The sequence below is a fragment of the Acanthaster planci genome, linkage group LG11, assembly GCF_054643075.1.
Source record: "Acanthaster planci isolate LZ-2023a linkage group LG11, COTS_SCS, whole genome shotgun sequence".
In the NCBI taxonomy this organism is placed as follows: Eukaryota; Metazoa; Echinodermata; class Asteroidea; order Valvatida; family Acanthasteridae; genus Acanthaster; species Acanthaster planci.
Window position 1 is genome coordinate 13,607,999 of NC_141787.1, and position 12,414 is coordinate 13,620,412.

At 44.1% G+C, this 12,414-nt stretch overlaps 1 protein-coding gene across 1 annotated transcript; it reads right to left on the reverse strand.

Annotated features, from left to right (window-relative positions):
• Positions 1-1,840: 1,840 nt before the first annotated feature.
• LOC110981445 (uncharacterized) lies at positions 1,841-11,789 on the reverse strand. The gene is made up of 9 exons (XM_022239025.2): positions 11,631-11,789; positions 8,382-8,593; positions 7,108-7,225; positions 6,535-6,653; positions 5,824-6,088; positions 5,056-5,325; positions 4,224-4,357; positions 3,524-3,785; positions 1,841-3,087 (listed from the first exon to the last, which is right to left on the reverse strand). The coding sequence occupies exons 2-9, from the start codon at positions 8,550-8,552 to the stop codon at positions 2,822-2,824; spliced, it is 1,605 nt and encodes a 534-aa protein (XP_022094717.2). The 5' UTR covers positions 8,553-8,593; positions 11,631-11,789; the 3' UTR covers positions 1,841-2,821.
• Positions 11,790-12,414: the final 625 nt, after the last annotated feature.

Here is a 12,414-nt window from a genome sequence, read left to right on the forward strand (position 1 = left end):
AAAAATGACCCTAACCCCCAAATGCCTCTAAACCTCTTTATCAGTGAAGGGGAAACGTCATGTGGACATAGGTAATTCCAGCGAACGTATTCTCATCCTGCATCGTGTGGACATGATTTTGTTTTGTTCACAAGTCCCCATAGGTAGGCCTACGCATTCTCCCACTGGACAAGTTCAGAGGTGTTTTTGGAAGTCATCAGTGGCAAAACGAAGAGGAATAGTTCAAGAAATTATAATAAAAACGCAGCTCGAAAGAGGTATCATTGTCGGAGAAAAGGGAGCATTTCCCCAATTTTCTGAACAAGGAGAATAAAGGTATATCCATCACACTACAGGATAGGCCCTATGCGAAACAGGTATGTACAGTGGATAAAGATGCAAGATGGGTTGTCAAAGAACATGTTAGATTTTGACAATCTGAATTTATAACTTTTTATTTCAATGACAGCTACAATTAAATTGTTTTCATGTAAACCCTCAAAATGCACCTTTCTGTCTCAGTTAACCTCGCTTTCAACTTTTCTTTCACTATTTTCAAAGGTTGCTCTAATTAATGCCTGTTTTGTTTTCACGGTAACAAACATTCCTATATTCAAGCACAACAGCCACGCTTTCCCAGTTAGGGTTGGGGCTAGGGTCGGGGTTAAAAGGGATAGGTTTAGGGATAGGGTTAGGGGTAGGGTTAGGGATAGGGTAAGGGTTAGGGATGGGGTTGTGGTTAGGGAAAGGGGTCAGGGTTAGGGATATATAGGTTTGTGGTTAGGGTTAAGGAGAGTAGGGTTGGGGACAGCAGGGTGAGGGATATTCTTGGCGTTAGGGTTAGGATAGTTTGAGTGTTGGTGATTTGGTCAGAGAAAGGGATAGTTTGGGCCCCAAATTTCGGGCCTATTTGGATAGACAATCAGAGCTGGGCGAACAGTTTTACTATTTTGGATGTATCTTTGGGAAAAGGCGAATAAAAACAAGTTGTGGCTAAGACCCATAAAATTGAAACAAAAAGTGATCTACTGGCCATAATCTTGAATTTCCGGTGAAAAAACCCGAGACAAACCTCCTCCGAGAGTCAACAGGCGGCGCTATTTCGCTTTGATTTTTCACTGCTTTCTGTGCTTGAACTGAACTAACTGAAGCCCCATTGAAGACAAGGTAAAATCGACCACGTTTGCGCCCCCGGTGCAGGCAACCGAAGTCCCTCGGGCCTCTAACCCCCCCCCCAAGAAAAAAAAAACCAAACAAACCCCGAAGTGTTCTGGGGTCATTCAGCTTTCTATTGATTTTCAACTTTTAGTAGGTTACTCAAATACGTCGTCTTGACGTAATAAATCAGAGCTTGTGAGTGAAATATACCTACTGATGTACAAAATTCTGTACCATGAGCAGCGCCCCTATAGTGTCAAATGATATCAGCACCGACCCCCTCGCCCACTTTTCAAATTTCCATCTGTCGGGTATTTTAAAAAAAAATTAAGTCATCCCCCATCCCTTTGTCCCCGACACAAATACTTTCTCATTTACGTGTCTTGCTTATGTGTCAAGCTTTCGTAAGTCGTAAGTTGAGATTCATCTAATATTGCTACCTTTTTCTGAGTCAGTGTCGTCAAACTGCCCAATGTGAATCCAACGGTTGGGTTGTTTTCACTTGTTCCAGTTGTAAAGTATGTTATTCCGAGGTCGAAGGAAAAGCCCACGATAAAACGAAACCGAATTTTCCCAAGTGTTCCGAAAGCGCGCAACGTCTTTCCCTATCACTCTCTGATGATTTATATACGAATTTTCAATGTTGTTACAACTGTCACTGACACTAATTTTTAATGAAGACGAAGCTGTCCTCACTTGGGAATGTTTTTCATCTTCGTTTTATTATTTTTTCTGTATTTTTCATGCGCATACAAAGTTGAGTACTTATACATGTTGTAATACAAAAAGCACGTAAACCTTACAAGTCATATTCGACTGTTGCTGATGTTGGAAATCATAATAAAAGTCGTGTTAGAAGAGGTTCCCTCAAACCATTGCTAACATTGGAGGGGAAATAATTTTTAGAGCGAAAGTTTCCACCTGGATGAATTTGGTTTGATCTGACGATTTTCGTTTGTTTCGGTTGAATCAGTTTGTAAAATTAGTTAGAAAATGCTAGCCGAATATTTGAGGAAATAAAACTTTGAAAAAACGTAGATCTGGTCTTCGTAGCAAACTTTACCTGAATAAACCGAAATGGAATTAAACTTTTTGTAGCCCATGTTATGAGAACGGTATGTGACCCATCTTTCCAAAACCAGACTGATATGTACTTCTTAATGATTGAAAATTCCTCTACCCCTTTGTAACTTTTCATATACATGTTCTTCAAGGTGAAAAAAAATTGTCTGCAGAACGCTTTGGTATGCACAGCTACGAGCAATAAAAGTACTGTTGGAAACATTATAAAATCATAATAAATTATAGCTTATAGAATAATCCAATTAGACGCCATAACTGCGGTGGCACCGCACTCACGCACACATTCTTTAGCTTGACGCGGGCGTGCATTTGGCAAATCACGACACCGTATTGGTCGAAGAGGCATGTAACGCGCGCGTAACACCTGTCCACGAGCGTTGTGCCACCGCAGTAATGGCTTCTAATGTTCTGGTGGTCGAATTATACTATAGGCTGATTTGGGAAAAATGGGTCACATTTTTTCAACATTAAAACGAGGGCTGGGACTTATAGAGTCCACTGTAACCGGTGATAAAACTGCAAGTATGGCTTTTATTTAACGTGCATGCGTACAATGAGCTCGGCCTACGGCTGCGCTGCAGCGTCGTTGACGAAATCGTGTTCACATCATCGGCCTGAATTTCATCTCCGACTTCATCAGGGAGTACCTATTGCCCTTCCAAGACAGCCACTGGATGCCCTGGTCGGCCCGGAAGCCCGTGGTGGCGTCCAGCGCGTTCATGTAGCGGCCGTTCAGGTTGGCCCGATGGCAGAGGTTAAACCACCAACCGCTGTACAGCCACTCCCCGCAGTTGCCGGCGATGGACCGGTCCACGTCGTGGTCCCGCGTGGTGAAGCCCATACCATTGTGGTAGGACAGGGAGTCACCTTTGGATTAAACGGGGAGTGAAAAAGTAGTTGTGCTTCAATACAGGCCGACCTTATACGACACAAAATGACTTACCTTAATTACGTATGATGTAAACATCAGAAAACGTAAGGTCATTCGAGAAAAGGGCATTCGACGTCCTTCCATCATCCAGAGCGTGTGAGTCGGCATACGGCCGCGCTGATAGGGACGGCATCGGATGCGCGAATTAACTGATTTTCTCGAATGACCTGCGACGCACTTTATTTTGAGCATGCACTCTTAAAACAATGACTTGGCTTATCATTCAAACAGTTTTGATGGAAATGGGGCGTCTATCATGTCGATGAATGTGCACAGTCTTCAGAACAAGGAAATGCTGGGAATCACTGAAAGTTCTGAAAAAAAATCCTGTATAGAAGGATTACGAACTGTGACTGTGTATTGATTACTTACCAAGAGTGCCAGAGTACTCGCCCAGAGACAGGACAAAGTTGTCGCCGGTCACCGCGAAATTCTGATAGGTGGCGTACCTACGGGAGCCGTTCCAGTCCCAAAGGTCGATGCGGAGCTCGAAGAGACCGCGTTCGGGGTCGGTCATGCTCCGGAGCGCGTCGTTGCCCAGCCAATACTCGGAGGAAGCATCGCCGAACCCGTTGGCGTAATCTTCGAAGCTCACGTCGAAATCGGTCATGCCGTTTTCCCGCTTCTGGAAGACCTGTAATGGGGTGGGACAGAAAAAGAAATCGAGAATCGGTTTTTCAAACCCTGGGCACCGGAGCTGGATTGACTCGAAATGAAAATTATTCTCTCCCTACATTTTGTCCAAACTTGAAGATTTCGGCTTTTACTTAGAAAACACTTGGAAATCGCTCAGAATTACTCAAATACCAAGGCCCATACAGCCCGTAAATACACTTCAGCCTTTTCTCTTTTGCTAACTCAACATCCAATCGTCTTCAAAGATGGCAATTTAAAATTCTGCCCATAGTTGTTCATATCTAGCCAACGTATTCGCGTTTATTTTACAGTGCACAAGTGATATATACCCAGTTTTCGCTAAGGGGAACAATTTCAGACCAGGGGATTTATTTTGACATCCCACGCCTAACAGGTAATTTTGCCCTCCCCCGGGAAGCTAAATATCACGGCTCACCGTCCACCCACCGCCGGCGGATTCCATGTCGCAGTACACCTCGACTGGCTTCAATCTTGCGGAGGCGATGGTGTACACCCCACTCTCCGAACTGCCCGACGCCATGATCTTGGCGCAGTCTGCAAGATATGTATCTGAATGATGGAAAAAATCAAAATGAATTTGATTTTGAAAGTGAGCCGACACCTGATCACAACGAGGGCAGCCTATTCGTCCACTACTTTATACTGGTGAGGGACAAGTGGGGATTTCTTTAATCACACAATTGTATAATTCTATAATTCTATTTTCAATTATCAAAAAGATGTTCTCCCACGGAAAAGTGTTGATATACTTGTTTCTAGAGTGCTGACTTATTGAATACCTTAACATCTCCTCTGGGGAGTTCCCCTACCACTCGTCCCTGTGGGACATACCACTGGTTTGTGCGCCCGCATTACTTCAGCTGAATAAGAAATCAACAGTTGGACCCCTACAAGTGTCTGCTATGCACGAGGAAACAAATTGAAAGTCTGTGACTTCGTGTGAAAATATTTATGTTATACATTGTTTTGCAGGATTGGATTCCTCAGAAGTGGTCTGGGACTGTAATAGGAATCGTGAATTAGAACATATTTCATTATTCAATCTCCTCCACGGTAACATCTTAGAGACGAATCCAGTGGCCGTGCTAGGTCTACCATTGGTCTTTAGCAGTGGGTCCCCGCCGATTGCAGTAACTGCTATGATCATTATGATTTCACGGAGCCGCTGTTCCGTGACAGTCAGTCCGCACAAAAGCCAACACAACGCGTTCGGGTGAAGCATTTATTGGTGAATTTATTTAACTTACTTGACGTCTTGTCAACCCTGAGTTTCATCTCGGCCTTCTTCAGCGAGTACTGGTTACCCTTCCAGGCCATCCACTGGATACCTTGGTCCTGCTCCATGCCCGTGGTGGCGTCCAGCTCGTTCTTGTAGCGGCCGTTCAGATTGGCCCGATGGCAGAGGTCGAACCACCAGCCGCTGTACAGCCACACCCCGCAGTTGCCGCCCGACGCCCTGTCCACGTCGTGGTCCCGCGTGGTGAAGCCCATGCCATTGTGGTAGGAGAGGGAGTCGCCTGCGAGGTACAAAACGGGATCATTTTTTCGTGAAGGTTGGGGTGACCTCGTCCCAGACTGGGGCCAGTCTTCTGGACTACCTCCGTATCCAAGGATACGGAGTTAGTCCAGCAGACCGGCCTTAGTCTGTGTTTTCTCTATTGTCTCATTATAAGGGCCAAACAGTGCAGCCCCACATTACCAACTTTACCTTTGCATCCAGAATTAGGAACTCAGTTCAATATATTTCAACTCAAGCGAAATTTTGCTGCACTTTTTTCGCGACGTCAAATTCGATTCACTGTCACATTCGCCTGAAGTACAAACAGCGGCCTTTACAGGTGAAAGATGCGCTATACTTGCGAGTCAATTTGTTAGGATGGATAAAGACTGGGTCACATTTTAAGTCAACCTGCGTTCACATAATCATTTGACATTTTGCGAGAACGGTGAGTCCACACTCGGTAAAGAAATGGTTTAACTCAACGGATACGAGAAATGAGCGCTAGTCTCCTCACCAGCAGTCCCATCGTAGCTGCCTGATATGAAGCTCAAAGTGAAGTCTGAGCCGGAGACACGGAAGCCGTTGTAGGTCGCGTACCTGTAATTGTCCTCCCAGTCCCACATGTCTATGCGGAGTTGTACATTATCGGTGTCTTCCGTCAGGCCTCTTAAGGCGGTGTTTCCGAGCCAGAACTCCCCGGCCCGGTCGCCAAAGCCCTGTCTGTAGTCTTCAAAGACGCGGTCGAAGTTCACAGTGCCGTCTTGGCGTCTCTGGACGACCTGGACGATTGTGATTGTCGTTCGGAAAGTTTAATGAAGTTGCTTTACTATACAGTTATTGATATCAGACTTCTTTTAGACCCTACGGTTGGTCCAAGTGTCTTTTTCTTATTAACAGCTTTAGGCTGTGCAGAAACAATGGTGTCGTGCTCAAACTAACCTCGTGCTGAATTTGAAATTATTACATGATACACGGGAACGAACCTATAGATTTTAGAACATCATTATGAGCGTCTATTCCATGACTTTGATGAGCACAAGTTCACGGGCGCACTCCCTTATACAACCTGTGTAAAATCATTTTATAGCTTTGTATTGTGTGTGTGTGTGTGTGGAAATCGTTCATAAAAATCACATTCACTGCTAGTTATTGTGAATCTCTCTTGGCATTTTTTTAAAAGTCTAAATCCCTGGACAAGTTCGACAACACATCGTCGAAAGCTTACCGTCCAACCACCCCCGTCAGTCACCATGTCGCAGTAGACCTCCATCGGCTCCAAGCCAGGGGGAGTAATAGTGTAAACTCCACTCTCGTTCACTCCTGATCTCTGAACATCCAAGCAATCTGGGAAATTTGGTTTTACAGAAAAAAAATTAATAAAAATCCAGATTAACTGAGCAATACAACAAGCTCTGCGTCGTGCGGCTGAAAGTTCGGACGTTTCGTGACAGCAGCATAGCGACAGATACGTCCGGAAAATGAAATCTTGACACAAGCGTATAGTTCATTTGTTCTTTCAGTACTTTTGGTACAAAGTCTACACCCGGCCTTGTTTTCACTGAAAAAATTCACCCTAGCTATTAAAGCTACTGCTTCCGGATGTCCCCTTTTCGCTTCTACAATACGCCACTGTATAAGCAGCATGAGGGTGTCTCGAAACAGAGGATTTATGGCAAATTAGCCTCTCGGCGTTTTCGATCAGCTTGCTCCAATGGTAAACGGTTCCCCAAAATAAGATCTTGCTACCTTGGATTTTGTGGAAACACCATGTTGACCTTTTATTTCTGACCAGATTTACCTGCCAACTCGCTCGCTTCCTCCCCCTTGATTATGATAATTTGCCTCATTTTGTTGAGGTGTTTCTCCAGGCGTTCCAGCTCGTCCAGCTTCTCGGACTGGTAGGCGTAGGAGGAAATCTGAATCACAGACAACCCCAAATATTGGGCTTAAAACCAAACTACCAAGATATTGGAGTGCACCGACTCGAGGAAATCGTCTGTATGAATAATGGGTCGTAACGACGGTGCACCATTATACCCAAGCGCGGATCCTGAACCGAATTTATTCCTCTATTGGGGCCAGGGGGGCGGGAAGAAAAACAAAAATGGAAATTTCTTTGTGCGTTAATCAAAATGACCTTTCTGAGTAATGAGGTGTCTATATTTTAGGGCTTTTTACATGCTTTTGGAAGGAAAGAACACAAAAATAGTCAGTTAATTTTAGCTTTTTGCCCTGCCCGATGTGTATTGTCGCACTACATACACAGTGTTTGCCCCCGAAGGCTTGTGAAAAAAAACACAAGCGTACTCGGGCGGGACTCGAACCCACGACTTCCACGACAAAAGTAATCCCCCAAATCGCCTTACTCTCATTATTTTTCAAATGCAACAAATTTCTGGCCCTTTGATAAAGGTATACGGAGCAAGATATCAGACGGAGAGGACCCCCCTGCTTTGTTTTGGTCATTGTTTCACTGGAATCTGAAGAATTCTTTTCAGACACTTGGGGATGTGTCAGGTAGCAATCGTCTAGAGTGTGTAAAGCAATTGGACATGTTGGGGGTACCCTTCGGTCACATTTCTTGATGGATATTGATGAGGGTATGGCCCCCGTTACTAACCCACTTTGAAATTTATTGTCCACTGCATTTTGGATCATAAAAGAAAAATATCTATTCGACTGACTGCTATGGGCGTCGCTGGAGGTTAAGGGTTTAGTGCCCCCAAATGAATATACTCAAAAGATAAATAAAGAAAAAAGAGAAAAGTTTTAAAAAGAGATGAAATTGGACGAAAATGAAATCATTTTGCCAAGAAAGGAAATTATTGACAATGATCCCGTCACTGTTGATGGTTTATCGGTTCGTTGCTGATGAGTGCTTGGCCCCCTAAAACACCCCCGGCTGAAAAAGTGCTTACCCCTAGAAAAATTGTGGCAGTTTGGTTTACCACAATGCACATTTTTGTGAATATCATCATTGCGTCACCGTCTTAAAAACGACGCGTAGCTGAACTTTCATAACGAAAGGAAATCGTGCATCACGAAGCACTCATGCATGAATGGGTCATTTACCTTAACGATTCTCTCCATTGCTGCAAACGTCTCCTTGGTCAACGCGTCGTTGTCAATACATTGCTGAATTTCGTCTTCACGCTCAATGATGGGCTTCTTCGTCGTTTCCAGGGTTGGCGACGCGCACGTGGAGGCGACAATCAAAAGGCACAGGCCAATGACAGGCGACATCTTGCACTAACTGCGCACTCACAGTGGTCCCTGTGCACGCTCTTTGGGTTATGAATATCAAACAACATACAGTTGTACAACTGGGTGCACCCAGGAACTTCATGATTTTGTGCCGTTGAAATGAAATCAATGACACTTGACCCCTTAAATAATTATTTAAAAAATCCCTTGTGAGCAGTTGATTACACCAATTCACTTTAGCGGCGTAATCGTGAACACGCCCCCCAGGGTGAATAATCGTGAACCCATACCCAGGGTGCCCCACTGCCCAGCGTCCAAAGTACTCAGAGAACAAGTCGCTGGTGGTAAATAAAAACGATTTAACTAAATAGCAAAGAGTCAATATAAAAAGCAAAGAAGGTAAAAATTGAAGGAAGTTTTCTTTCTTTTGGAAAAGACTTAATTTTTGTCATCAGCCCATACGACTTTCTAAAGATACTCTAAAACTGTTTCCTTTTTTTTCTCTGCGCATGGGTCACATGGCCTCTTGGCAAAGGCCGTCACATAATAAAACTTTTGCTTTGCTAATGCGTAGCAATATTCGTGTTCATCTGTACGATCCTCAAGGCCAACAACTCACAAACTTAAACAAATATTTTTGTCAGATTTTATGTCAAAACAGCACCTGAGAAAGAGATGGCAGCAAGTCAATTTTTTTTACTCAGAGTCAAGGCAAATCGTTTTTGGACAGTCCAATTCAGGTCATTTCACTAGCCAAAACCCTAACCCTCACCCTTAACCCTAATAACCAACATTTACCCTAACACCTAACCCTAACCAACCCTAACCCCTAATCCTGACCACAACCCTAACCCTACACTGTAAAAACTTAAAATCAAAACTTTTGGGTGTCATCAGATGACCACACCATAGGGTGCTACTTTAACACCGATGATTTTTACTTTGCACACCTATAAGTGTTACAGTGCACTAGAAGGTGTTGCAAGTAACACAAAAAAACACCAAAATTTTAACACCAGTGAAAAGTGTTGGTGTAGTCTTCTGATAACACCGCGGGTGTTAAATTTAACACCCAATTTTTGCAGTGTAATCCAACACCTAACCCTAACCCCTAACCCCTAACCCTTAACCCTAATCTAACCTGTACCTTTTACGCCTAACCGTACCCGTACCCTAACCCTAACCCCTTTAACCCTAATTTTTCAGGTACAACTATCAAAAAAAGGTCACACAAAACATGCTTATTACACGTTCTGGAGCAGTGTTGTAGTCGACACCACGTAAGACCTTCACAAGGCCACACAAGACCAGCACAAGACCTCCAGTCTGAATTCAAGTCACAAACTATTTAAATGAACTCCAAAAAAAAAGCATTGTTCACCCTGTTACTTGTGACTTGTCTTGTGCATGCTCTTGTGTCTGGTCTTGGATTGGCCTGGACTATAACACTGCTGTGGAGCCCACTGATCATTTCTGGACAGGTTATTTTTCGATTTGTACTTCGTCATTTTTTTTTAAAGCCCCTATTTCCATTTGTACAAGCCCACCTGTTTTGTACATGTCCGGGAACTAGGCACATGAAAATCGCTCATAGCAACCACACTAATGGACCTATGGCGCCATACTTCTACATGAGAGGTCAGAGGGAGGCACTCCTTCATTTGTATAAATTTGGTTCCCTAGGGGTCGGGGGTCAAGAGTTATGATGGATGTAAGTCTTCCCCATGGTGCAAAGGAATTATGCATTAATACACCGTATGACCCTACTCTATACCCCGCCTGAACGGAACATTGCAGGGGGTCAAGACTGGTACCATTCGAAAGAAGACTTCGAGGCGAACAACTTTTCCCAAACACCAACCTCCTATCTTGTATAACACCGAAGTTATGACGCCACTTCCTTTAACTTTGGAAAAAAATAAAGAAAAACATAAGATTTTGTTCGGTCCCAACGGATAGCCCTTGCCCTGATTCGGATGCAAAATGTATCTAAACCTGGATCTCAAGTCATCTTTTGTGATTTTTAAGCGTTTTCATGGGAAACATTTTGGGGTCACCAAAAAAATAGTGCCCTCGGAAAAAAGGTCATAACTCCGTAAACCTTTGACCTCTGACCTTAACACTTACACACAAGGTAGAGGGGGAGTTGGTTACTTTTTCAGAAAGTTTCAACGTCAAAGGTTACAGGGGTCAAAAGTTATACGGGTCATCGAACAGTGACACCCCTTCTATATAGTGACCGTAAACTATGGAGTATCCATAGTGACAGTAATCTATGGAGTAATGTATAATATTCTTGCCAATAGCCCCCTCAGTAATCTATGTGGTCCCCTTAGTGACAGTAATCTATGGAGTCCCAGTAATGACGTCATACTGACGTTAAAAGTCAGTCGGTCCGAAATACCAGGCTACAGTCACAAGTCTCTTTGTTCAAGTACAAAATTCGCACATTATCCCGTCGCGCGTCAGCAGGGCAGACTATACTTGAAATCAGAAGTCGACGCTGCTAGTCGAACGAAGTGTATTTTTATCAAATTTATCTTTTGTTTAAAATTGATCGGCCTTTGGGGTCGCTCAAGTAGCTTTGGACTTGCGTTAGTAATAGCTAATTTTTGGCAGGTCAAAGTCAAATTACAAGGCAAAGCTGGTTACCGGTTGCTTTAAGTCAAGCCATAAGTCACAATCCGCCCCAAGCTGACGTGCACCCCCAATCGGCGAAATAAATGAAAGACAGGTGGTTACAAGCGGGTTCTTACACGCGTTCTGCGTCTACACAAAGACGCCGCGAGCTCCACGTCAAACTCGCATATACTTGCGCGCCTCAGTGTGCACCTATGCGATGAGTTAAAAAAAAACCTCTTTTGTTCTACTCGATTTTAAGTCCAAGTGGCATGACTTGAGTCAACAATTTCGCAACGCCAGTGTATATATACGAATTTTCTTCGATTATTTTCACGGTCTTGAAACCTTTCACGTGGATCTGCTGGAGCCAAGGCATGAGGCTTACGTTGTCTAGTTTGCGAGCGCAGCAACGTTTGACTCTGCCATGAAAAATTTGTAAGTACAGCTGAGTGCATTTTTCAAAGTAAAGAAAAGGAAATCTTTTCTACAAATTACCTTTAAATTCTTGTCAACTTGGAGATGGTTCGCGAATTGGCGTTTCGGATGTCAGTTTGTCCACCGTCGATGTTGCAGTCATGTCATCATGTCCCTTTTATACATTTTTGTCTCCCAGGGTCTGTGCCTTGCCGTGTGTCAGGTGAGGAAACCAGGCCTTGGAGCAGCCAAGGACGGAAAAGGGTAAAAACAATGAAGAACATCGGCTCTGGCAATGAAAAACAAACTTCGCCTTATCTTTTAAGGTCACACATCCTCACAATTTTCAACTCTGTTTCCGTGATATCAGACGGGTCGGGTGCCCGTCGCCAAGTAATAGTCCGTTTGAGAACGTTTGCCATTTTGTAAACAGAAATGATTTGCGTCACCGTCACTTCCCGTTTTCACTCGTGAACAAAGAGCAGAAACTCGACCGGACATCTTTTTATTTACGTGACCCTGTTCTCTCTAGCCTTTATCCTGCTAGGGAGGGAGGGCATACTTATAGGCTGACGTTTCTGCGAAAGAAAAATGGTTGGACTAAGAGCGATATTTCTTAGTGATCTCAAATCCTCCCCCACGTCCAACAAGGTATCTGTTAGGCTGAGCCTCGCCTTTGAGCCTTGGCGCTGACAGGGCAAATGGACCAATGAGAAATCTGAAAAGTTTTGCAGATCGATGTTGGTCATTAGCGCCGTCTGTGCATATCTGCATCGAAACCGAGGCTATCTGTGTTGAACTTCGTCGCGCGCACCCGCGCCGCGGAGTCGACACAGTACATGTTATCCGGTTCGTAAGTGTGACG

Excerpts from the sequence above, each read along its gene's own strand:
- LOC110981445 (XM_022239025.2), bottom strand. The coding sequence starts at position 8,552 with ATGTCGCCTGTCATTGGCCTGTGCCTTTTGATTGTCGCCTCCACGTGC. Across the intron at positions 7,226-8,381 it reads CAATGGAGAGAATCGTTAAG|ATTTCCTCCTACGCCTACCA; the intron begins GTAAATGACCCA and ends TCTGTGATTCAG. Across the intron at positions 6,654-7,107 it reads GGAAGCGAGCGAGTTGGCAG|ATTGCTTGGATGTTCAGAGA; the intron begins GTAAATCTGGTC and ends CAAATTTCCCAG.